This window comes from Tenrec ecaudatus, chromosome 3 (assembly GCF_050624435.1).
Source record: "Tenrec ecaudatus isolate mTenEca1 chromosome 3, mTenEca1.hap1, whole genome shotgun sequence".
Taxonomy (NCBI): domain Eukaryota; kingdom Metazoa; phylum Chordata; class Mammalia; order Afrosoricida; family Tenrecidae; genus Tenrec; species Tenrec ecaudatus.
Window position 1 is genome coordinate 60,393,006 of NC_134532.1, and position 26,658 is coordinate 60,419,663.

Sequence of the window (26,658 nt, forward strand, 5' to 3'; positions counted from 1 at the left end):
TCAGGCAGATATGCTCGAACCTAAGAGTCAGAAACAACTTGAAGGAAGTGAGTTTGATTTTTTTTGAAGTATTGGTTAAATTTAGAAAGAAAATGGGGGAAACAAAGTATTTTTTCTAGAACTCTCCAGATATTTACCTTAGGTTTGTTCCACGTGTATTTATGTTCAGATGCATATGTATGACAACTGCAAGGTCCAGGTAAAATCTAAAGATACTTTATATCAGGTTGCTTATGAAGATGGCACAATAGGAGAATGAAAGCCCAGGAAATGTCTTAAATATGGAGAGAAAAATGTCTGTGGCCTTGCCTCTTTAATTTGTAGATTAGCATCGTGGCAAATATTTTTGGTTATTGACCCTAGACCATTATGACCTTAGACCTTACCTCACTGCCCTTGAGTTGATTCCAACTCATAGCAACCGTGGAGGACAGGGCGAGTAGAATGGGCTCCTGCGGGTTTCTGAGTTGGGAACTCTTTATGGAAGCAAAAAGCCTCACCTCTCTCCCAAAGAGTGGCCAAAGGTTTCAAACTGCCATCCTGGTGGTTAAGAGTCCGGGGCATATACCCACTACACAACCAGGGCTCCATCCAAGACCTAGTACAACCAACCCAACTCACTGCCATCGAGTCGGTGCTCACTCATAGTGACCCCTTGTGGAGGCTGAGACTAAATGTTTACAGGAGTAGAAAGCCCCATCTTTCTCCTGCGGAGCTGCCAGTGGTTTCAAATTGCGACCATTTGGATTACAGCCCAAACCACTGCTCCACCAGGGCTTCAAGATCTAACATAGGAGCCGAAAATACAGCCACAGACTCCCTCCCTAAGCCTTCCTTTTGATCACGAACAAAGGAAACAAAGGGGATCTGTCTTTGTGTAATACTCCAGATCACAAATTCATGATATGTGTGTGCCAACAGCTCCTCCCAAGCAGACATAATCAGCGTGATCCATTTCACCACTAAACCAAGACCCCGTGTCAGAATCCTTCTCAACAGAGTACTGCAGGGTGCCAATAACAAGGAACTGAAATCCGCATGAGAGGAAACCTCTGTCCTGGCCCCGTCCTAGATCCCTTTTCCGGTGAATGTTGTTGAATGCTGTCGTTAGCTGCCGTGGACTTGTGAGTCAGGTCTGATGCACAGCACCCCTGTGGACAACAAAAGGAAACCGGGCTGTCCTGCACAGCCTCACACTTGTTCCCATTCTTGCAGCCACTCTGTCACCCCGTCCCATTGAGGGTCTTCTTATTTTCCATGTTCCTGTTGCTTTTCCAAATCTGGTGTCCTTCCCCAGGCCTTGGTCCCTCCACAGGACATGTCCATCAGGCAGAGTTTGACCATCCGCCATTCTAAGAAGCTTCCTAGTTGGACCGCTTCCATCACAGATTTGTTTGTTCTTCTGGAAGTCTCTGGAATATTTAATATCCATCATCTGCATCACAATTCAAAGGCATCAATTCCTCTCCAGTCTTCCTTCTTCAATGTCCGGCTTTCGGACACACATGAGATGTAAAAATATCATGGCTTGGGTCACACACACATCAGCCGTCAAAGTGACATCTTTGCTTTTTAATACTTTGAGAACTTTGTAGTGTGCTTGCTCAGTGTGAGACATGGTTTGATGTCCAGAGTGCTGGGTATTAACTCTGTGAGTGTTTACTGTGGATCCGAGCAAAATGAGAGCTCCAGTGCTTCGTCTTTTCTCCAGTTCACACGATGTTGGTTACTGATCCAGTTGTGAGAATATATGTGCTGCTGTTTTTTGAGGTTGAGGAGAACTCCCTACTGGAGGCGATAGTCTTCGGTTTTCATCAGTCAATCCTCAAATCCTCTTGCTTTCAGCAAGCTAGGTTGTGTCATCTGCGTGTTACAGGGAGTTAACAAGTCTCTCTCCGGTCCTAGCGTCGTCTTCCTTTCGACCAGCTTCTCAGACTGTTTGCTCAGCATACAGATTGAATAAATGTGATGAAATGACACTACCCTGTCGCACTTTTTCCTGGTTTTGAACTACACCCTTGTTCTGTTTGAGCAACTTCCTCTGTGTAGAGATTCTGCATGAGCTCAGTAAAGTGTTCTGGGCTTCCCGTTCTTTAGAAAGTCGCCCACAGTTTGTTATGAGCCACATAGTTGAGTGTCTTTGCATAGTCAATGAACATGATAGTCTGCTTGCAGACAAGGTCCACCTGAAGTCAGCAATGATACTCCTCATTCCAAATCCCCTCTGAGCCAGGCTTTAATCTTGGGCCAAGATCCATCTGATGTCAGCAATAAAACCCCTGATTCCACATCCTCTTCGGAGGCCAGCCGGATCTCTGGCGGCTCCCCGTCAGTGTACTGCGGCAGCCATTTTTAATTAGCCTCCGCTAATTGAGTGTGATATGAGTGTGACTTAGCATTATAAGGACGTGCAAGTCTCCACCGACAGATGTGTGGTGACTGTGCCTGAACAACCAACCCAGGGTCTCCCCCGTGCCACGGCCTCACCAGAGCTCCCACTGGATGAATGTCTGAATGTGAGACAGCGTAAGCGACCAAAGGTGAGTGCGGCTGTTGGAACCTGCCTGCTCTCACACAGAGGTGAGGATTCGCAGTGTTGAAAAGTGGGAGCGCTGCTACAGGAGCCTGTGGAGGCCCTCAACTCAGTCTGCCCCACTTCCTCCCCTGTCAGATTTGGCCAGCCATCCTGAGAGACTTGTTGAAGGCTCCTTCAAGTCAAGTTCAGGGCTCACCAAGGGCCTTGGCCTGCCTAGAAACGTCCCCAGCAAAGACAGGAAGCAAGGCTGCAGACTTGACCGTCAGGATGAGGTGGTTTGAGGACTAACGCAGCAGAGAGCTCGGGAGCAGCGGGCAGAAGAGGCCCGAAGCTGCTCTGAAACTCTGCTCCCCATCCCTCCTTGGGCACCCACTGTGTACTCTCACGGGATGGTTTCCCATCCGTGACCCCAGTTGATCCCCCCTCCAGGCAGCACCAAGAGACATGGGGAACCAGGGGCTCACTCGGCAGGCTGCTGACCAAACGGGTGGAAGTGGGAGGGTCTCAGAAGGCAGCCTTCCTGAAAACTCAGCCTCCGGAAACCCTACGGTTTCCGTTCTGCTCCGGCCAACAGGTGGAGCCGCCTGAAGCCCTGCTGTCCCCATTTCACTGCCAACACCGGGCTCCCGTCGCTCGTGATAGCAGAGTCCACTTTCATTAGTAGCAGCCGAACGAAAGGTTGTGAACGCACGAGAATTTCTGAACTGTCAGGTAACTGGGCAGTTCTCGCCTTCACGCTGCCTGTGCGGGAGCGGTGTGGTGGCGGCAGTCGTCCAGGTGCGTGCTGCAGACACCAGGCTGCAGGTGGCTTTCACGCACCACCGCCACCCCTCGCCTCAGGTACACAGATGCCTCCGTGGGCCCTCAGTAATTGAGCAGGTCTCTGTGTTCGTTTCTCTGACAGGTGGCGGCCCTCTTGCAGATGTAGGTGTGCCTTTGTATTTTCACTATAAAGCTGTACTGGTGGCGGTTTCTCTCTCTGAAGGCAATGTTCTCAGTCATCACCAGTTACATCCTCTTCAGAGCCACCCAAAAACCCCGTTCAGGGAGAACGCCACGGTATGTATCCCGTGCATTCTCTTCCACAGCCCCGTTTTGTTTTAAAGATTAAGAAGTAGATCCCATGTCCAGTTTCCCGGGGGGTAGGGGGGGCGCTGTCAGCATCACAATACTTTGGATGAGAGTTCTGCCACCACCCATTCCTTCACGTTCAAGTCTGACTGGTGGTTAAGACGTGCCTGGGACAATTCATTGTTTCAGATACTGTGCTCGTGAAGGCAGAGGGAAAGAGAAGTGAAACTATTATTTTAAAGTTTTAGAACACTTGGTACATGTTTATATTTAGCTCAGCAATTTGCTTTGGTCCTCTCTAAGTTGGGCTGCTTACATTTTCAAATCGAGCTAGAGTTAGAAGGTTGCATTGCCACTTGAAATCGATAGAATCATAAAGGGTAGACAGCTTCTTACTCTCATGGCAATCAGGTTTTAATATGCTAATGGTTGATTCAATTACCAGGACCAAGATGTTAAGGGTTCACATAACATTCGAAAGTCCACCCAGAGAGCTTCATAATCAAGAAATGTGATTTAAATTTGGTTCTTCATCTCTTTGTTGGGTAAACAAGATCAGAATCCTCTTTCAGACAAATTGAAATGAGATGCATAAAAACTAGGTAAAATGTTAAATGGTAATAAAACAATGTCCAATTTTTATCTCCCACCATCTCTGTGGGAGAAGGCATCATAAACTCCTATGTGGTGTTTTCGTAGTAATTCGGCTATTTGTTTTTACCCTTTAAAAAACTATCAGAAGTAAATATCAACTTTCCTTTCCAATTGGAGAAGAAGGAAAAACACTGAGGAGACTAATCAGATTCATAAGTGCCATGGTAGCGACTGACGGGTATTTGCCTTAATCCCAGCAGGGGAAGCGCTCTGGAGTAGGATGGGGAGCCCTTTCAGTCGGGCAGTTGGGGTCTTGGGCACCTTTTGCAGGGCTTTTAAAAGTGGCCTTCGCTGTTCTGCTTACAAAATGTTGGAAGTTATCTAAGCTTTATGACCGAGTACTAGTCTTTTACCTGCCCTCCCACTACATGACAGCTCGCTATGCAGTGCATTACTCTGGCTAAACTCAGGGTGGTGTGCACCTCGGCACACGTGGTGCAGAGGCTCTCCACTAAAAGAACACTTGCCTCGTTGCACTCCGTGGCTCATGTGCCTCAGATGCCCCGGTCCGTATGCTCCATCAGTGTTGCCTGCCAGCACAAAGCAGAATCCTGTTGTAGTCTGAGCCCACAGGCTCCACGGACACGCTAAAGGAGGCCCAGCTGCCGTTTGAAAGCAGTGGTGAGAAGGTGCTAGAAAAGAAAACAGAACAAGTTCACTGCCATCAGTCAATGCTGACTCATAGTGATCAGGACAAGGTAGAACTGCCCAGGGGTTTCACCGACTGTAACTCTTTACAGCAATAGAAAGCCTCACCTTTCTCTGTCAGAACAGTCGATGGTTTCAAACTGTTGACCTTGTAGTCAGTAGCCCAACACCCTACCAGGGCTCCAGTGAAAGAAGCAATGAAACTAAGAGTTTGATGACGGAAAAAGGTGATCGTTGGGCTGCGCACCACAGGGCTGGGGTTTCAAACCGCCTGTTTCAAGCTGCTGTGTCAGCGGAAACAGAAGCTGTCCGTGGCTGTAAAGCTGTAGTCTCAGAAACACTGTGAAGCGGTTCTGTGTTCCATGGAATCAACCTGCCAGCAGCCAGTGGGAACACATGACAGGCAGTAAGGAAGTCCTAAGAAGTCCTGGTAGCACAGTGGTTAAAGTGCTTAACCTTAAATGAACAGGTTGATGGTGTTCACACCCACGGGCCTCTCCAGTGGACGAAAGTGTGGCAGTTCTAGTCCAACTGGGTAACGCTGAGTTAGGCTGGATGGAAACCAGTTGGGGTGGATTTCAGTCCTATGGATCTTTTTGTTTTGGGGTTTTTCTGTTTTGTTTTATTTTATTTTTTTAGTCCTGTGGATCTTAATGGATCTTTGCTTCATGATCATCTTGGCGGTCAATTGCAACTAGCTAGTTTACCTGTGGAAACCACACGGCATGCTAGGAAAGCTGGCGGAAGCCAATCCATATTTTGCCCATTGTTCCTCTTGCCAGCAACTCAAACCACAAGTCACTGTGGGATTACCAACCCTGAAAGCTCAGAGTTCAAACCCAGAAAGTGCTCGTTGGGAGACAAGCGTGGGGACTGCTCCCATGAAGAGTACAACCTCCGACACCCTCTCGACCAGCTCGAGGGCGGCTGCGGTTGGAACTGACTACAACAGGTCTGGATTGTGTTTCTCCGTGGGCCACAGTATCAGAGAAGAGGACATGAGTTTTACTTTTACAACCGTTGGGTTTTCTGTCAGGCAATAAAGTTCAAGTCCCAAATAGACCGCATGCTAGTCACAAACCATGTGGTTGGGCTTGCCCACAGCAACTCCATCCCAAAGGTTGCTTTTCCTTTGCAGAGGCTGCTCGGCAGCCATATACACCCTCTTCCCCGACATGTCTGCCTGGCAAGGATGTCTGGGAGCCAGTGCTCCTAGAAAACTGGGTCCCCAGGGAGCAGCCGGAAAGGGAGAGTTGGAGACCCTCACACTTTAATAACAGTGATGTAACATGTACAGGAGTCTTCAGAAAGCTAGTGGAAAACTGGAATTGAAAGCGACTGAGCATTTAATCTGCCTTCAAGCATGACTATGCTGTCACACACCATCTTCAGACTTCTCTCGCAGTTAGCGTTCTCAGCCTCGATTCATAAATAAGGACATTGTGTGACGAAACGCCAAGTAAGTTGACCAAGGTTCCAGAGGCATAACCGGCCCAGCCCCGGAGTAATTCAACCACCGCCCAACTGTAAAGCGCAGGCTGGGGCGTAATTACAGCAAGCCACTAACTTCGCACGGAGAGGGCCCTCAGTTCATGAAGTGGGTACTGCTGGAAAGACTCTTGCGGCTGGCCAGCTTTGGGAAGGGCCCCTTGGAGCGAGGGAAGAAGATGTGGAGAAAGCATGCCACTCAGGGAGCCCAGGAGCCGGTGCTGATGGGACATCTCAATGAGTGTGTCTCATCACCACCTCATTGTGCAGCATAAATCCCCACCTTTATTTGCCTGCACTGAGCACTGATCCAAATGGATGGAACTGATGGCCCGGGCAGTCCCTGGGGCAGAATGCCCCCCAAAGCCCTATCTGGCGCCTTTGGAGGGGACATGACCCCCGCCCCCAGTTACGAAGCAGAATGGCCATAAGCCAGACCTGTGCTATCAGGGCAAGTTGCTCCCTCCGCATCACTCGCCATTGCCTACCGTCCGTCTCCTCTGGCAGTATCCTGCTTCCTGGGGGCAGGTGCTGAGATCAGCAGCCCCCAGATGTCAGTTGCTTGGAAGGTGGGAAGGTCTGTGCCACAGTATATCATGCAAGTGACAGCCCTCTTCCCAGCCGAGTCCATGAGCCCTCATTTAAACAACGACGCTCCCAAAGGTCCCTTCTGGCGGAAACTCAATGAAATGGGGCCTCATTTGTAATGATACTGAAATGTGACGTTGGTGATTAGCAATATTGAGAACTTAGCAGTTCCTGAGGGATCTGACAAGAAGGAATCCAGGAAAGATGAACAAATTAGGGACTAGGCTCCATGAGTTGGAGGTTAGCGGTGAGGGACAAGTCTCTGGTGCAAGACTCCAAATGAGGTGTCCTCTGAATGGCTGGAAAGAGGCTTGAACACAGTAGCCGAGCTGGGGTGGGAATGCTGGGGGCAAGCAGGTTCTTGCCTTAAACTCGGTGAGCAGTCCAGAGACCCCCATATTTTCTTGTATGAGCACCAATGACTGACACCCAGCTTCTCTCCTTTTCCACGGTCACTGGTCTCCAATCAGCCTAACCCTTCTATTAGGTCTCCCAGAAATGGAAATGGGTCCCAGCATCTTCCCATATTCTCCTAGGTATGAAGCAGCCAGTTGATCCTTTTTTGGTAGTTTTTTCTAAGGAATTTGACTGTTATGAAAGACAGAAACAAGCAGGTCTCCCTTTAGAGCATCTCCACCCTCGTGCTCCACCCCCCAGCTTCTCATTCCTCCACTGTGCGAAGAAGGAAGAGACTGGGGAGAGGCCACAGCAAGGGCTGGAGCCTATCTGCCCAGCAGGGCTCCGCTGTAATGCTGGCCTAAGCCCTAGGGAAGCGGCTCTTTGGGTACAGAGGTGAGGAGGCCGGTGTGGACAAAACCAAAACCAAAGCTCCTACCTTCCGGTCCATTCTGACGCATCGCAGCCCTGTGTAGAGTTTCCGAAGCGGTAGATCTTTATGAAGGCAGATAATCTCAACTTTCTCTCACAGAGCAGCTGGTGGCTTTGAACCACCAACCTGGCAGTTAGTAGTCCAACACCACTGATGGATCCTTCACTGGGGCTGGGGAGGTCTAAGAGTCACAATAGCAGGAGTAAGAAAAACTATTGGAGTTAGGGATCTCCCCTCTTGACTTTTCATCCTATTTTTGTTTGCCTACCACCTACTCCTGCCAGAAACCATTCTCCTAACCCTAACACTAATGAGAAAGGGTTAGGGAGAGGGTAGACAGGGTCCCAGGGAGAGTGCCCATCCCTGAAGGCCAGTGAATGCAAGGAACCATAGCTGGCTCTTCATGGATGAGTTTACATATGCTTAGACATGGAAACACACCTGCCTGCGAGAACTCTTAATATGTGAATATGGTATAGTTTTAGCATACTTTAAAACTATAGTTTACTTGTTATTTTAGATTATAGTGATTATTACTTTAAAACTATAGATTAAGTTTAGCTGATAGAAGAAACAGAATTTTAAAGACTGAAACTTATTTATAGTCATGTTTGAAAAAGACCAAATATATTATGTCCTGCCCTGTGTTTCTCCCAATTTTTCACTGCACAGATTGGTCTACAAATGGTTTCTTCTAATCTACAAACTCAGTTATGCATTTGGTGTTGTGGGTTATTTGGCTATCGTGTTTACAATGTGTGGATTCAATTTCATTTTCAAGTAAGTATCTCCAATCGAGACATTACTATCTCCCAAAGCGCTTTCTTGGAACATCCCCCTGGTAGAGTTGTTGGTCCAGAAGTAGCATTTGGCCCTGTGTCCAAGGCACACACAATGTTTACAGAATGGGTAGATATCCACAGATTGTCTTGTCATTCTGGGAACCCAATAAAGAAGAGAAAACGCTATAGAATGAAAACTTAAAGATTAGAGGCTTTGAAGATCAGTAAGTGATCTGAAGTTTTTAAAGATCACCTCTGAGAGTACATCCAACATTGAGGCATGTTAATCCTGCAAACGAAACCTCAGTACCCTCATCAATTCCAACTCACAGCTAGCCTCCGAGGCGGGGTGGCACTGTCCCCGTGGGTCTCTGAGACGGCCGCTCTGTATGGAAGTAGAACGCCGCCACTGTCTCTCACAGAGCAGCTGGTGGTCCCTCCCACAATGTTCTGAGTTGTGCATATTTCCTTTTGCATACCTCTTTCTTAAACCTCTCGCATCCTGTTGCCCAGTTCTATGGACACTAGATCCTATGACTATGGATCACTGGAATGTGGCTGGTGGTCTGAAAAGAGATATGCTGTAAGTTTAAAATACATGCCAGACTTCATCGACTTAATATGAAATATATATATATACGGCAATTATATCTTGAGATGCTAGTACTTTGGGTATATTGGTGAAATGAAAGTCACTATTTGCTTTTACTTTCTTATTGCGGACACACTGACATCCAGTCATTTCCAAAGATAGCAACCCTATCTCTAGGGATTCTGAGACTCTAACCCAACAGGAGCAGACAGCCCTCATTCATCTCAACAGAGCGGCTGAGAAGTTTGAACTGCCCGACTTGGGGTGAGCAGCCCAACGTCTAACCCACGTTGTCACAGGGCTCCTCCTGTGGCCACTAGAAAACTAAATTCCGCATGTGACTCGTGTTATTTCTACAGCCAGCACTGCCCTCGGATTTCCTGTCTGGTGTCCAGGAACGGTCTCTTGTGGGACACAGTTGGTAAAGGAGGCTGGTGAGTGCTTACACAGATAAAGGGATGACAGCAAGAAAGGACAGAAAGACAGGCAATGTAAAGGAAATAGAGACCCTTTGTCTGTGACTCGGAATTGTGCGCCCATCAGGAAGGCAACTGTTGCGCTGGACCTTGGATGACATTAGCGGGGCTGAGCGGAGGCTCGGTAAACAGTGTGTGTGTTAGGTAGGGGATTGAAAACATAGCACACGGCCAGGGGAAGCAGCTTAACTGAACACTCCCCAGAACATCTCTCATATGGGCGGTATTGCAAATGTTGGGGCTCACAAGGGCAATTGAAAGGCAGGTTTCATTAATTCTTGACTCATAAAGAAGGCAAATGAAGAGTCAGCCTGGGGGAAAGGCTCTTCCCTGACCACAGAGCGATCTCATTTCATGAGCACATCATGAAACGTTCAGCCGAACATCTCCTTAGCATGGAAGAGGCAGAACGTAGTTGTACAGCTCTATTATTGCTAGTCTAAGAAAGAGAAAGACACTTACTTTTTGGCATACTGTATTGCTTTGTTTTAATGCATTTAAATTTATTCATAAAACATTTCAAAAGTCACTTGGGACTATAGTTGTCCCAAATCTATTACCTCATAAGACTTTCAGATTCATACGCCATGTGGTGTATCAAGAATTTAACCCTTCAGGTTGGGAAGAACTGTATTTCACTAATTATTATTGGTCATCATTGTATTAAGATCCATTTCTATGAGGCCGCGAGTTTGTTACTATGTGTTCTCTCACTAAGATTATGAATATGTGTTCCTGTGGAAATGGGAGAAAGTTAATATTTAACTTTTCATGGTGAATTGGGTAAAGGTTTCCAGAGTAGATCATCAATTTTATGTTCAACAGTTCACATTTTGTTTAATATTCTTTGCCATCCCCTCAATATAATACCCCGTATCCCGCTTTCTCCTGTACTTTCCATTCCCATTTCTCTTTCTTTCCTTACCCTTCTGAACTTCAGCCTGGAGTGAATGCTGCCCTTTTGATTTCAAATGGTTGGTTATTCTCAGGTGTACATACTTCACTACTGTTATTGTTCTCCTTATAGACCTGTCTGTTGTTTGGCTGAAAAGTGGGCCATGATCGTGAGGTCTGTTCCCAAACCTGAAGGGCACCTAAGCACTATAGTCTTGGGGTTCCACTCGTCTCTGAAAAAAGAATCTTAATTATTTCAGCCCCACTTCCCAAACAATCAAATATGCCCAGGTGGATACTGTAAGGAGGAGGCCACCACCCTTGTTGAGGTGTCCCAGAGACCTTCGCGTCTCCAGGCTCTCTGGCCTGGCCATCTCAAGTTAGCAGCACACAAACCAGGCAGAAGAAGAAAGTGCTCCAGCTCCACCAGCTTCCCTGACTCGGCCAGACCTCCTCAGACTCTTGGCTGCTATTTGAGATCTTTCGAGATAAAGCAAACTGAACATGTAATGATTACCATTCGGAGATTAAATTAGGGGTAATTATTCACTTTAGGGTTCCTATGAGTCAGCAATGATTTGTTGGCAGTGAGGTTTTGGTTTATTCGTTTGTTTTTTAATTCTCAATTTCTCTCTCTTTTTATATTTTAAATTGGGAGATAACACAAGTATCCTTCCATAGTTCAATCACATCAAGCAGTATGGTAAAGTTGCTACCACAATCACTTTCCAGACAGTCTTTTTCTTCCTGGACTCCTGAACATCATCTTCCTTTTAAGCCTCCACCACCACTGTACCCACCTCCCCAACCCCCACACCCTTATTCTACTTGCTGTCCCTTTTATGCCACCTCCCTCCACCACTACCACTGTGTGTTCGTCTGGGAACTTTAGAGAAACAAATCCACAGAAACTCGTGTATAAGGGAAAGTTTTATATAAAGGATAAGTGTACATCAAGAAAACATCCCTACCCAGTGCTGCCCAAGCCCACAAGTCCAACATTAGCCCATATATCCAACACCAATCCACACAGTCCTCCTCCATTCACAAAACAGACGCAATGATGCTGACTGCAGGAGGAAAGCCGAGTCAGTGAATGTGTAAACATCTCAGTGCTGGCAGGGGTCTCCACAGGGCTGCCCCAGCACCCAGGGCTGCATCAGGGTAGGTCCATGTGGCTTCTCCTCAGGGATGTCTTGCAGGAAGTGAGCCTTGCCAGCTGAAGCAGGGAACCAGCTAAGGCAGCTGCACCCTGGTCCGAACATCAGAAAGCAAGAGACCCGAGAACTAGAAAGGCGAGGCTCACTGAGCCATTTATCCCTCCGCCCTTCAATTAACCCCACATGTGTTTATCAGTCAGGTTGGCACAATAAACTAACTCACACTGTAATACCTCCAGGAACCCTTATTCTACTTGCTTTCTCTGTGCGTTCATAAATCCTGGGTTTCATAGATGGAAAAACAGAAAAACATATAACACAAATTCAAGAGGGTGGTCCCCCCAGTGATATAACACATCTGAGATAAACCCCAATATGAACAAACAAAAAATACAGAAAATGTTGAAAACCAGATCAGGCCTAATGTGCATCTGAGAGGGGATCAACTGACAAAGTTTTAAGAACAATTAGTTCTTACATCGTGGCTCTGCTCGATGCTCACCCTCAAGAAGGGAACACAGAAGATATGATGCTATAGAAAAGTGTGGTGAAGACATTAGATGGTGCCCAGCTATCAGATAAAATAGCATCTGGGGTCTTCAAGGCTTGTTTCCAAACAAGCAGACATCCAAGTGAGATGTCAACTAAGTTCACATGGGAAGAAGCACACCATCATCAGTCACCAAAGGATTGTAAAACGTATTATCCAAAGGAGGGCATAGTATCAGAGCCTAAATTGTGAGAGCCTGGTTTGCAGAAGGCTAGGGATGACTGGGGGAGTCATCTAGGGATGACTGGGGGAGTCCAGCACACCTGTGGGAACTACCTAAGAAACAAGCGCCCGGTGATCTCCCTCTATACCTAATCAAGGGATGGGAGGAAAGTGGTTACGAAACATTGAAGAGGTGACGATCGAAGATCAAAATGATAAATCTGACTTGAATGGCTTAAACCTCACCAGCGGATCCCTATTTTCACGCACGTTAGGCTAGATCTGGTTTATTCACTTTTAAGGGAGAAAGACAGGGATTTCTAGCCCCATACAGAGTTACAGCCTCGGAAACCCACAGGGACAGTTCCGCCCTGTTCTCTAGGGTCCCTATGAGTCAGAGTCGACTCGATGGGAGGGAGGGAGAGGCATTTTTATGAGCGCCCTGATGGCACAGTGGTTAAGCGCTCACCTGCGAACCCAGAAGATCAGCAGTTCGAACTCACCAACCGTCCCACAGGAGAAAGAAATGGCAATCTGCTTCCTGAGAGGGCACCGCCTTGGGAGCTCTGTGGGGGAAGTTCGACTCTGGCCTGTGGGAGGCTGTGAGTTGGCGTCATCTCACCAGGACTGTGTTTAGTGTTGGCTGTCAAGACCTTTAAAGAGATCCTTCCTTCTAAATCGTCAACACAGAATCAGGGTATCTGAAATACGACTCGGCTCTGCAAAACAATTTTTGTTAACACATGGCTGCCATGGACTTCTAAACTTGCTAAACAAATGATTTTTTTCTAAATCTCCCTTTTTAATGTGAAGTAGGGAAGATAATATGTATTGTTATAATTTGATAGAAAAGATACTACGCGCATGTACTCTGTAACATCCAGCAGGGATGCCCAACACCAACCGGACTGTAGAATTGCCAAAGCAGCTCTTTAAAAACATCGCTATCCCAACCCCACTCCAGACCAGTGAAAGTAGAGGCCCTCAAGTCAGGGTGCAAGCATCAGTATGTTTTGAAAATTCCCCAGGTGATTTTAATCTACCTCTAGGCTGAGAACCATTGCACTGTCACAGTGGCATACCTGGAGTCTGGGGACCTTCAGACCTCCTGCTGCACAGGCCACATCCCCAGAGATTGTGATGTCATCCACCTGGACTGTGGCCTGGGGGTGGAGATACTTCCAAGCCCCTGAGGGTTTCGTATGTGCAGCCCAGGTTGAGAACCACTGCGCATCCGAGCCCTGGAGTTCTACAACGCCTCTAGAGACTATTTCAAGAATGTCTTTGTCCCCTTAGCCCTGAGTAGTAAAATCTGAGAATTTATAGAATTTTGAAATATGTAGTGAAAAATAGCAGCATAAACAAATAAGGAGCCCTAGTGGTATGGTGGCTACCCATTGGGCTACTGGACACAAGGTCAGTGGGTCGAGCCTACTAGCTGCCCCAGGGGAGAAAGCCTTGGCTTTCTTCTGCCGTAAAGAGTGAAACCATCTTGGAAACCCACAGGAGCAGTTCTACTCTGTCTTTGACCGTCACTATCAATCAGAATTGACTTGAGGGCAGAGAGTTTGGGTTTTGTGAAACAAATGAACACCAGGCTCTGGTAGACAGAAAGGCCGGAAATCATTCATGTTGTTGTTCTCAATAGGATCCAGGCTAGAGATTCCATGGATTTTGGCATTGTGTCCTTGTTCTATGGCCTCTACTATGGAATAATGGGGAGAGACTTTGCTGAGATTGCTCAGATTACATGGCCGCTACTATAGGGGTAAGTGATGATTTCGTTCTTTGAAACCCATCTAGGCACTGGGGAAGCATGGTCTCACCCTCCCACATGTTGACACCAGGCTTCAGCAATAGAAAGAGTCATCTTTAAGTGTCTGCTGATGAGCTTTCCTTTTGACAGCATTTCAATAGTTAAGTATTTTTCCCAGCCCAGTTACACCATGGATCGTCCTGCACTGACATTGTCATTTGCGCATTACTTAGGGAATGCATCCTTTACGCAGGGTGCTTGTAAGAGAAAAGCCACTTCCTTCGATTGATTCTCACTCGTATTGCTGTTAGGGTCCCTCAGGTCCGGTCCGACCCATGGCGATCCTGTGGACAGGAGAGCCCACACTGCCCGGTGCTGCGCGAGCCTCACAGTGTGGTCACAGTAGAACCCCGGAGGAGCATTCCGGCTGCACTTCTTCCCAGACAGATTTGTTTGTTCTTTCGGCAGTCCCTGGTCCTTTCAATAGTCTTTGCCAGCACCACCACTCAAGTGCATCCATTTCTCCTCAGTGTGTGTTATGCATTGCCCAATTTCACATGTGTACGAGGCCAGTGAAAATAGTATGGCTTGGGTCAGGTGCATCTGAGTCCTCAAGGAACACCCTTGCTTTGAACACTGTCATGAGGTCTTGCGTAGCAGATTTAGCCAATCTAATCTCTTCTGATCGCTTGACTGCTTCTGCCATGAGCACTGATTGTGGATCTCAGCAAGAAGAAATCCTTGCCAACTTCGAACTTTTATCCAGTCACCATGATGTTACCGACTGGCTCAGTTATGAAGATTTGGGTCTTCCTTGCATTGAGTCGTGATCCACATTGAAGGCTGGAATCCTTGATCTTCATCAGCAAGGGTCTCAAGTCCTCCTCACTTTGAGCAAACAAAGCCATGTCATCTGTGTGTTTCAGGGGGTGACTAAGCCTTTCTCCAATCCTGATGCCACACTCTTCTTCATATCATCCAGCTTCTCTGATGATTTGCTCGGTATACAGACTGAGTAAGTGCGGGGAGCGGATGCATCCCTAGACATTGCATAGCCTACAGGGCTTCTTTCTGAAGGTGTCAATCTTTAAAGGAGCAGTCTTTCTCCTCTGGCGCAGCCGGTGGGTTTGAACCGCTGATGTTCCAGTTAGCAATCCAAGGACAGCTTGACAGTGCCCCCAGGGTTTGCCTCCGTCATTGAAATATGCCAGTTATTTGAACGTTATTTGTGGTACAGTAAATTATTTCATGTGACTCTTCTAGCCAGCCTTGGTAACTCCTACCAAATGACTGGGTAAGACTATGCAAATCTGAGATGGTCCACCGAAGGGATTGGATAGCTTGCTAAGAATTTAAATAAGGAACATGAGACCTATGTGGAATAAATAAAAAACAAACCCACTGCCACTGGGCCCGTTCTGACTTGTGGCAGCCATGTGGGATGGGGCCATGTAAATAATGTGTGTGGAATGCTGACATTGTGATTGGTAAGTTTGCCAACCTGCTAGCTTTAAAATGAGGCATCTCAGAGGCAGAAATGGGGGAATCTGCCATCAAGAAAGAAGAGCCGGAAGCCCATCCTTTGAACCCGTGGATGCAGGAGACACAGCTGTGTCACCAAAGACAGCGAGGGATGGCAGAGGATCGGTAGAGAAGCATCAGGACCAAGAAGACTAGACAGAGCCGCTCCCTCCCCACCCAGAGTAAGGACACTGAGCGGGAAGGCTCGATGGCACAGTGGGGTACCTCCAGAGAGCTAGATTTGCTTACCCACAGAACTAGAGCTGAGCACCTTTGGGGCAACATTGACTGGCAGAGTGAATGCTCAATCAACAGAGCTACACTTTCACAAGCAGAGTAAAGGCCCAAAGGCCACAGGACTGACAAGCAGAGAGCTACAAGAGCTCTGTAGCACTTGCCTAACAGGACTACAAGGCTAAGGGCCTGGGCATGTGTGCAAGCATGGCTGAGAGTAGGCTTTCCTGACCAATGAACTGTCTCCTGACCCTGAATTGTAACCAGTCAGCTCCCTAATAAACCCCGTCATGATGAGCATGGCGTGGCCAGTGCAACCAGTTATTGACCCCAGAAGTAGAGAGTGCTGTGGGAGGGATGTTGGTGTCAGAATTGCTTTTTGAAAAGGCTGGCTGGTGGAGGAATGTATGACCTTAGTGATGTATGACCTGGGTGATGTATGACCTGGGTGATGCTGATGGTGGTTCTCCTCCTGCCATCCCACCCAACTCCCGTGTGAAGGTTAAAGAGGTCAGGCACAGGTCCCATGATCGTATCTACCTTATTCCAGTGACTAGCTATTAAGAATTAATAAAGATGAACAATAGAAAAAAAACAAAATCCTTTAAATAACTCTGCCTCAGGTACATAAAAGTCACAGTTGATGCTACATAAAACATGAAGACCATGTATAACCTTTGAAGAAGGATAAGATCAACAATGTTCAGCAAATACATTCTAAACACATACTGTTCCCTAGCATATTGCTTAACAACCCTTCATAAAGATGTGTTAGTTTGATTTTCACTTCCTGAAAAGTAAAAGTCAGGATGAGCAAGCATGCTGGTTAGACAAAGCCCAGAGAATGGGAGCATAGGGCCTTCTCTGACATGCCCTAGCGAGGCCTAACAACCAGGGAAGACCTCACCGTCACTCCGCCCACCTGTGTCACAGCCGATGGGGCGTGGAAAAGCCAGTGGTGAGCGTCAGGAGGGGAGTGACCTTCTGTCCTACTCTTACCCTCTCCATTACAGGACAGAGGGTGTAAGTGGACATGACCTTGACTTCACAAGCGCTTCATCTGCCCTTTCCTCTGCCTTAGGCTCTATCTGGCTTTTGCCCTGTACTCTAACTTTGGTGGTAAAATGCTGGCACAATATACCTTGTAGAATTCCTCTGCTATCAATTATTTCTCTTGTAAAGTTAAAGGTAAGAACAGGAGGGAGCATTTGCTTCCTGATTCCCCAACACAGAGCAGAAATCCTACCCCTTAGAAAACTCCCAGACTCTCCTATGCTTGCTCACGGATGGGAGAGGCAGGGAAGGTTGGATGTGTTGGGTTCTTCAGGGGAAACAGGAAGAAGAGATTTAACCTGGCAAAAGGACCACATCAACTTCCAACTAATCCCACCCCAACAGTCTTCAGTTTCTTGTCATCTATTGTTGTCCTTAGTTGAATGCCCAGATCTATTTAAAAAAGAAAATAAACACTGTCTCGAGTCATTAGCATACCGCCTGACTAGGACTGGTGTGAGTGTGTGTGTGTGTGTGTGCACCATCAAGGAATGCACTATCAAGCCATGCAAACACATGGATGAACCTGTGTTGAATTGGAGAATGTTTTGTTGTGTATATTTTTGCCACAATTAAAAATAATAATAATTTCCCTAATAACAATGAGTACAAGGAAGAAGAAGCAGTGATGATTGTACAAGTCTTCTGGATAAGACTGGACTATTTTATTGTATGATGTGTGGACAAAGTGCCAATAAAACTGTCCTCAATAAATAAATGGATTTTTAAAATCGTGGATGAATCTGAAATGCATATTGCTAAATGAAATAAGCCAGTACTATATGATTCCACTTATAAGTCATCCTGGAAAAGACACAACTAAGAGATGGACAACCGGGCAGTGGTTGCCAAGAGTGTGGGGAGGTTGAATGATGAAGCACAGGGATATTTATGGGGATCAACTATTCCGTGTGGTACTGCCAAGATCCATACATGACATGCATCTGTGAAAGCCCACAGAAATCTATCGCACAAAGAACAAGCCTTAGTGGATACAAATTTTAAAAGTCCATTTAGAAGGCTGGAAAGGGTATTCCAGGAGAGAATTCAGGCTGTGATGAGAAAAATCAAACTACCTCAAATGGATGAGACAGTTTCACTGATTAGGGTAGGGGGGCAGGTCCTGACTCAAGTAACTCAGGAAATGAATGCAGATGGTAGGACTTGAGACAAAAGAAACTGCGTGTTGGCCTTGTATTCCCATGGCTCAAGTTGTTTTTCCGCAGAATACAAACTAATTTGGCCATCACTACACAGGTGTACTGGAATTGAACAATTCAGTAAATGGATAGTAGGCACCAAGCTTTTCACTCTTGGAATGAGAAGTTATAGACTAGCAAGGGGAGAAGACAAGTGTGAACATGTGGTCGTAGATTCGTATTGGACATATCAGTGTGAACTCAAGTTCAACTTAATGTAAGTACAGGCGAATGCACTTAGAAATATTTCTGTATCTGTGCATCAACAGGGGTTAGTATATAGATAGAGATAGAGATATTTCCTTGGTCTGTCAGTTAAGTGGACCTACAAGCAGTGATACCCAGTAGCAATGCGTATAACTAGTATCCAGATCTTGGCTTCTAGCCTCATTCGCCAATAAAATGGAATCAGGGCTCCTTAGAGAAATCGCTGAATCTAGCCCTGGGGTAGGAAGCATACAAGATGAGCCTGGGTCATCTCATGCTATCAGAAAGAAAGGAGATCCTCATCAAACACAGTATTTATGGGATTATAGCAAAGGGATACAGGAGTCGACTAAAAGAGTCCCCAATGCTTTAGCCAAAAGTATAAAATAAAAATCTGTGAGTCTAAAATAAAGGTCATGATATGAATGGTTATCCCCCATACAGAAGAATTCCTGATAATTTATGTAGATACTGTCCCCTCAGTGAGGTGTAGTCTAACTTCCCACGCCTTAAGTGACTTACTTATGGAATGTGTGTGTGTGTGTATTTTCAGAGAAACTTTACAAGATTGTATATTTTTGTTAGTGCCATGGAGTTGGCTCAACTCATAGAGACCTGATGGCCGATGGAACACAACCCTGCTTGGTCCTGCACCATCCTCTCAGTCGTTCTGTTGTAGTCCATCGTGGCTGACCCAGCTTGTTGAGGGCCTTTCTCTTTGTTGCTGCCTCTCTACCAAAGACAATGTCCTTCTCCAGGGACTGGTCTCTCCTGATACCATCCTCACCCCACCCCCCAAAAATCCCACTCAAAACCAAAAACTCCCTGCTATCAAGTCAATACCTAATCATAACAACATCTAGGTCTGAGTAGAACTTCCCCCTGTGGGTTTCTCAGGCTGTGACTCTTTACAGGAATAGAAGCAGGGAACCAATAGAGAGGTCTGGGGGGTGGGGGTCGGGCCCAATCCCAACTACTTGGACAGCTCCCTCTCCCCCCAGAAGAATTTACTTCAGAGGACAGCACTGAAGCTACAGCTCAGGGAGAGGGACATGTCTGATCAGAGTACAAGGAGCAAATGAAGGGAGAGGAAGAGAGAGTGGAGCACATCCTGGCCCCCCAACCCTTGAGGACCATATCCCTGGTCAGAGCAGCCAATGTACAGGACCATATGGCTGGGCCCACTACCAGACAAGACATCCCTTACTGACCCACAGCCCTACGGGGGACAACACTGGAGACACAGTGTAGGAATTGTACCTGATCTAACTCCACCACACCGAGCCAAAACACTAAGGGTGTGCAACAGAACAGCAAGGGGAGCAGAGCAAGGAAGTCCCGAGGGAATACCAAAAATAGACTTTGGGGCCAGGGCATGGCACCCCATCAAAGTGGACCAGAAAACACCCCTAAAGGTCAACAAACAGACATTGAACTATTTACAGGCTTTTCTTTTTTGTGTCATTGGTTTTGTTGTTGTTGTTTTCTTTTCTTTTGTTGCTTTGTCTTGCTCTGTCCTGTTTTGGGTGCATATTATTATCTCTGCAGGTATATCTAGATAAAATAGGTGTAATAAATAATCTGAAGGAGAAAACAACAGGACCAACGATTGGGGTGGGGTGGGGACATGAGAGAGGGGGAGGCGAGGGAAAGGAAGTGGATGTTAACAAACCCAGGGACAAGGGAACAACAAGTGATCCAAATCGGTGGTGAGGAGGGTGTAGGGGGCCTGGTAGGGCATGACCAAGGGTAATGTAACTGAGGGGAATTACTGAAACCCTAAGGAAGGCTGAACATGATAGTGGGACCAAAGGAAAGTAAAAGGATATAGAGAAAAGAGCTAGGAGGTAAAGGGCATTTATAGAAGTCTAAATAAAGGCATGTACATATGTAAATATATTTATATATGAGGATGGGGAAATAGATCTATGTGCATTTATTTATAGGTTTGTTCTATTAAACTGGCATTCTATGATGCTCACCTTCTCGACACAATCGCTGAACACAAAGTGGGTGAATAAGCAAATGTGGTGAAGAAAGCTGATGGTGCCCAGTTATCAAAAGATATAGCGTCTGGGGTCTTAAAGGCTTGAAGGTAAACAAGCGGCCATCTAGCTGAAAAGCAACAAAGCACACATGGAAGAAGCACACCAGCCTGTGTGATCACGAAGTGTCGAAGGGATCTGGTATCAAGCATCAAAGTACAAAAAATCATATCGTTGTGAATGAGGGGGAGTGCATAGTGGAAACCCAAAGCCCAACTGTAGGCAACTGGACATCCCCTTACAGAAGGGTCGCGGGGAGGAGATGAGCCAGTCAGGGTGCAATATAGCATCAATGAAACATACAACATTCCTCTAGTTCTTTAATGCTTCCTCCCCCTCCGCCCCATCATGATCCCAATTTTACCTTACAAATCCGGCTAGAGCAGGGAATGTGCACTGGTACAGATAGGAACCAGAAACACCGGGAATCCAGAACAGATAAACCCCTCTGGACCAATAATGAGAATAGTTTTACCAGGAGGATAAGGGAAGGTGGGGTAGAAAGGTGGAACTGATCACAATGATCTACACATAACCCCCTCCCTGGGGAATGGACAACAGAAAAGTGGGTGAAGGGAGATGTAGGACAGTGTAAGACATGACAAAATAAGAATAATTTATAAATTATCAAGAGTTCGGGAGGGAGGGGCAGGGAGGAAGGGGAAAATATGAGGAGCTGATACCAAGGGCTCAAGTAGAAAGCAAATGTTTTGAGAATGATGATGGCCACAAATGTACAAATGTACTTAACACAATGGATGGATGGATGGATAGTGATAAGAGTTGTACAAGCCCCCAATAAAATGATTTTAAAATGAAGAAAAAAAGAAAGAAAGCCTCATCTTGCTCCCGTGGTTTCAACTACTGGCCTTGCAGTTAGCAGCCCAACTCATAACCACTACACCACCAGGCCCCATAACTTATAAACACAACCTCAAGGCAGATGTCCCAGGGTGACATCAACAGCGATAAATCATGTTGACATAATGCAACTTTCCTGAGTAGCATTCTTCCTATCAAAAACCCACAACCCCAATCTAACTATGAGAAAAACATCAGACAGATCTCCTTCGGAGGCATTCTCCAAAAGACTCCTGAAAACCACTGAAGTCATAAAACATAAGCAAAGTCTGAGAGACGGTCACAGCCAAGAGGGACCGATGGAAATATGACCGTTGGTGTAATATGTCATCCTGCATGAGTTCCTGGAACAGACTAAGGACATGAGGTAAAACTTTCAAGAAGCTGAATGAAGTTTGGACTTTCATTCATCATAATGTGCTCAATATTCTTCAATAATTGTGAGGAAACTCTGGTGGCACAATGGTTAAAGCACCTGGCTGCTAACCGAATGATTGGTTGTTTGACCCTACCCAGTTGGCTCTGTGGGAGAAAAAACCCTGACCTGGTCCTACAAAGATCACCAGTGAGGACATTCTGCAGGGCAGTTCTCTGTCATGCAGGGTTGCTATGAGTCAAAACAGAGTCCCCGAACACAGCAACACATTGGGACAAATGTACTTGCTGATTAAAGATTTTAATCATAGGGCAATGAGCATGGGTATATGGGAACTCTATGTACTATCTTCATATTTGCTCTTTAATCTAAAACTACTCTGTCACCAATATTCTAATAAAGCTCACGATGGGCTCTAATGTGCTCTGGATATTAAGACCTACCATCCATCGCAGTGGGAAGGTGCGGGTATCCCAAATTAGAATTTTCTAAAATCATTTTATCGGGAGCTCTTATAACATTCCATACAGCAATTGTATCAAGCATATTTGTACATATGTTGCCAACATCATTTCCAAAACATTTTCTTTCTACTTGAGCCCTTGGTATCAGCTCTTTTTCCCCCTCCCTCCCCCATGCTCTCACCCTTGTGAATCCTTAATCAATTTTATATAGTTATTATTCTGTATCTTACACTGTCCACTGTCTCCCTTCACCCACATTTCTGTTATTCGTCCCCTTCAGGGGGGCGCTATATAGCCAACCTCGTGATGGGTTCCCCTTACTCTTTTCCCCTTCTCCTTCCCCCACCATCCCCTCCCCTCATGCTCTCACCATTCCCACCACTGTCCCTGGGGGGTTTATCTGTCCTGAATGCGATGTGCCGAGAGTTCTTATCCGCACCAATGCGTGTTCTCCAGTCTAGCCAGATTGCCAGATTTGTACGGGAGAACTGAGTCATGGGGGGAAGAGGGGGAGGTGTGCATTCAGGAACCAGAGGAATGGTGTGTTTCCTCAGTGCTATACTGCAACCAAATTAGAATTCTGATTGCATTTTCTTCCAACTGTGATTAATCTGTGTGCTTCTTAAAACTCACGCAGGAAAAAAAATCACATACAACTTAAAGATAGGTGCCTAGGTAGGTAGCTAGGCAGGCAGACAGACAGGCACTGGAGCTGATTCTAGAACTGTGAATCAGAAATTCAGGAGGATAAAAGGGGAAAGTTGAGTTACGGATAAACTCAAGGGCTTTCTATGAGATGCTGAAGCACATTCCGATATAAAAATGACCCCACTGGAAGGATTGCTAATGGGGAGGCTACACTGGTGGTTGCGTTTGCCATGTGCTGTTAGTCCATTTGGAGTTCATTAGATCTTTGTCTGTTCCCATGCAATGGGGTGGGGGCATGGGGCAGGGAAGGGGTGAAGGTGTTTCAAGTTCAAAATCAACTTGGAAACAGTGACCAGAAGATAAGGTACTGGCCCAGCCGGCAGCACCCTCTCTCCTTTCAGAGAATGGCAGGTGGGCGTCTTGCAACTGTGTTGTGTTCATTTTCCCAAACAGTTCTACAGCATCAGTGGGATGCCCACAAGGAGCCTGTCCGACAATATTTGTGCCGTCTCTGGGCAGAAGATCATTGTGGAGCTGGATGAAGAAGGACTCATTGAAAATACCTACCAGCTGACCTGTCATCACATGTATCCTTTTCCACAGGAAACCACGTGGTCTTCATCAAGCCAACGTTGGGTGACAAATTTCATATGCTCATGTTGTACATGGGACAGGGCGAGTCAGGGAAGACCATCTTTGATAATGGTCCCTGGGCACTTGCATACACCCTCCTCACAGCCTCTCCTCCTCCTTCTCCCTTCCCTTCTGCCTTGCTGGTCTCCAGTCCTTTAGCCCTGGCCTCTACCCACCACTCTGATGATCCCCCCTCAACAGTGAATCTCTCTCTAAGGTGATCCTAGGGCTCGGTGCCACAGGGACAGGAAATCAGCAACCTCTGAGCTGGGGCTGGTTAGAACGGTTGGCCACGGAGGGGCGCAGAGAGAAGGGGTTTGGTTGGAGGTGAGGAAGAGAGTGAAAGCTCAGGGACAGGAAGGAACACAGGCCTAGCCAGGGAGCCCTGTGTCTGAATCCCACTGGCCCTAGAAATGCAGGTGTGCTTTCCCAGGCACCCTCAGGCATCAAGGCTAGGACACCCAGGAAAGAAGATGAAACCTTGCCATCAGCGTTGGTCTTGAATGTCACAGGTACCAGGACACCTGGCCGGCAAGAGTGGGATACAGGCACCTGGGGCCTACTGGACCTGCCTACCATAGCCCCCTATTGACTGGGGTGGTTGGTGCTGGTAAGGTTCAGCCTGGAAGCCAGGATCCTCAAGGAACCCCAAGAGCCACTGAGGAAGACCTGTGCTGGAAGATTTGGGCCCAAACCCCTGAACAACGCAGGCTGTACTGCCACGTGTGTCTCTATGAGTACTAAATTTGTATTTGGGTTGGTCCACAGTCAGTATCTAATCCTTTCCTAAATATGAAAAAACCCGCATTATTTATCTTTATTTTATAATACACTATCCATTTTATGATATTATCACTGTATGCCCAGTCAGTTTAAATAGCTAGCTTTATGAGGTGTTCAATCCAATCCTGTCCTCTGCCTCTGAAGTTCCCTGACCGCAGTCTGGAAATGCTCTAGATGCGCAGTGCCTGTGAGTCAGTCCAACTGAAGCTGGACTGGTTCCATATATTCAATCGTGAGAGTCAAAACTTGGGCCAAGTGGCATCTGAAATGTAATTAGAGGCCTTGTGGATAAGCCTGAAGAAATACAAAGAAACCCCAGGTGGCACATTATGCTGGATTTTCAAGGTGATACCCACACCCCTTCCATCCCCCCTCCACCCTCCCCAAATATCATTCTTAGCAGAAATTTTCCAAGACTGACTTGAGTTTTCAAATCTGACTTGCTTTTCTTCAAATTTTGTAACAGGGCCCCTTCTGCCATTTGTGAGTGGGAATTTTTCTCTCCCTTCCCTTTGACTGCCTTTTGGGATTGTGCGCATAGGTAATTCAAAATGTAATCACCTTTAAATTTGCTTTGCAGGGGGGGGGGGTTACTAATGGCCTATGAGTCATCTGAGTGAGAAGGGGGCAAATGGAAGTCCTGGAAGCCCTGAGGGTTCTCCGAGCATTGCTCAGCATAGTTCTGCTAGTGGGCAAGCTTCGTGGCATCCAGACTGAAGATGAAGGCAGGTGTTAGAGAGGTTGTGGGAGAATCAGAGAATCAAAGCTGGTTCTGTGGCGCTGAGTGCTACAGCCCTCCAGATAGAAGATAGAGGCGCTACTTAGTCCCTTCTAAATGAAGGCCCTTGGTAATAATACACCATTTTATACTAATCCAAGCATTTTTGCAAAAGCGACCCCAGTTTCAAGAACAAGAGCTAGGGGAAACTATTCATTGCCCACAATTCTAATGCTGAGGAATTACACACAGGACCTTGGCTTCAGTGAACCTCCGGCATACTTTGTGTAACAGCGAGATACTATCAAAATCTTTGCTATTGGCTGGTGTGTAGCCAATCAGATCGTGTGATCCTGGCCTAGAAAAGCCACTTTGGGATCAGGGGCCACAGAAAACATTTATAAGACAGACTTCCTTATAATCCATTCATGATCTTGCCCAAATCTACAATACCGGAGAGCCTGGTAAAAGATAGAGGTCCCTGATTTGCACAAAGAGTTTGCTCTTGGCTACTAATTCAGAGGTGGATGGTTTGAAACCACCTGTGGTACTGTGGAGAAAAGGCGTCTGTAAAGACAACAACTTCTGCTCCGTATTACAGGGAGCCACAAGGAGTCTTAAATCAAGTTGACAGCAAGGAGTTTGGATTTCATTTGTTTCTTTGAAGGCTGGTAAGAGATACTTGCCTGTACTAGTATCGAATCCTCAAGGGGAAAAAAATCCGTCTTGAGTCATCCTTTAAAATAAATAAAAACCTATTCAAATAGATTAAATAATAAAGCCTAGGATCTACCCAAGGGGCTCTGGTGGCATACTGGGTTACTAACTGCCAAGTCAGCAGTTCAAAACCAACGGCGGGTCTGAGGAAGTTAAAAAAAAAAAAGAGGCTTTCTGCTCCCATAAAGAGTCACAGTCTTGGAAATCCACAGGGCAGTTCTACCCTGTTCTTTAGGGTCACGAAGAGTCAGAACCGGCGTGACGGCAGCACAAAGCCAAGGTGTAACATAGGAGACTTTTTAATCAGAGCAAATTCCAGGTCACTTTCACCTTTGGGGAAGAAGAGCCAGGCTTCTTGGGCAAGGTGATGTCTAATGCCTAGCGTTTGAGAAGTCAAACTTACAAGGTTTTCCCTCTCTTAAATAGGGCGCCCAGTCATACACTGGCTAAGCGCTTGCCTGCTAACAGAAAGCCTCTGGTTCGAATCTACCAGTTGCTTTGCAGTCACGCTTGTCAAAGTGACAGCCTGGCAGCCCAACGGCGCACCCTGCCCTGTAGGGGTTGCTGTAAGTGAACCGACTCAACAGGGTGGGCTTAATGGGCTCTAAGTGTAACTGCTCGGTGTTGGTAGTAAAACGGTTGATGATAAAAACATAGAAAGTTCATCGACATATTGATCAAGCATATGACCTCAAACAAATGAAATTACGCTAAGTGTCAGAGACAAGTCATAGTGTCATGAGCAATGAGAAAAAGGTAGTAGAATAGGGAAAGATGAGGGGACAGTCACAGGAAGCATCCACAAAGATGAAAGGAACACACAGGGTCACTGTAGCAAAATGAGTGGGTTCCATAATGAACTTGGATCCACCATCAACTCCCATGGAAAGAGCAGTCAAGAAATCAAGCGAGGTATTGTGCTGAGTAGATCTACTACAAAAGACCTGTTAGGAAGCAAAGGTGTCACTTTAAGGGCTTCGGTGCACTTGACCCAGTCATGCTATTTCCAATGG

At 46.5% G+C, this 26,658-nt stretch overlaps 2 protein-coding genes across 2 annotated transcripts in view; one reads left to right on the forward strand and one right to left on the reverse strand.

Moving 5' to 3' along the window:
* TLR2 (toll like receptor 2) overlaps positions 1-26,658 on the reverse strand; it is a 60,540-nt gene that overhangs the window by 17,883 nt on the left and 15,999 nt on the right. The window lies entirely within an intron of this gene.
* The window catches only part of RNF175 (ring finger protein 175), a 44,487-nt gene that overhangs the window by 14,621 nt on the left and 3,208 nt on the right, over positions 1-26,658 (forward strand). Inside the window, 5 exon segments of the mRNA XM_075543672.1 lie at positions 3,441-3,595; positions 8,487-8,594; positions 14,079-14,164; positions 14,167-14,198; positions 23,248-23,381. Of these exon segments, the coding sequence (XP_075399787.1) occupies positions 3,441-3,595; positions 8,487-8,594; positions 14,079-14,164; positions 14,167-14,198; positions 23,248-23,381 (515 nt within the window).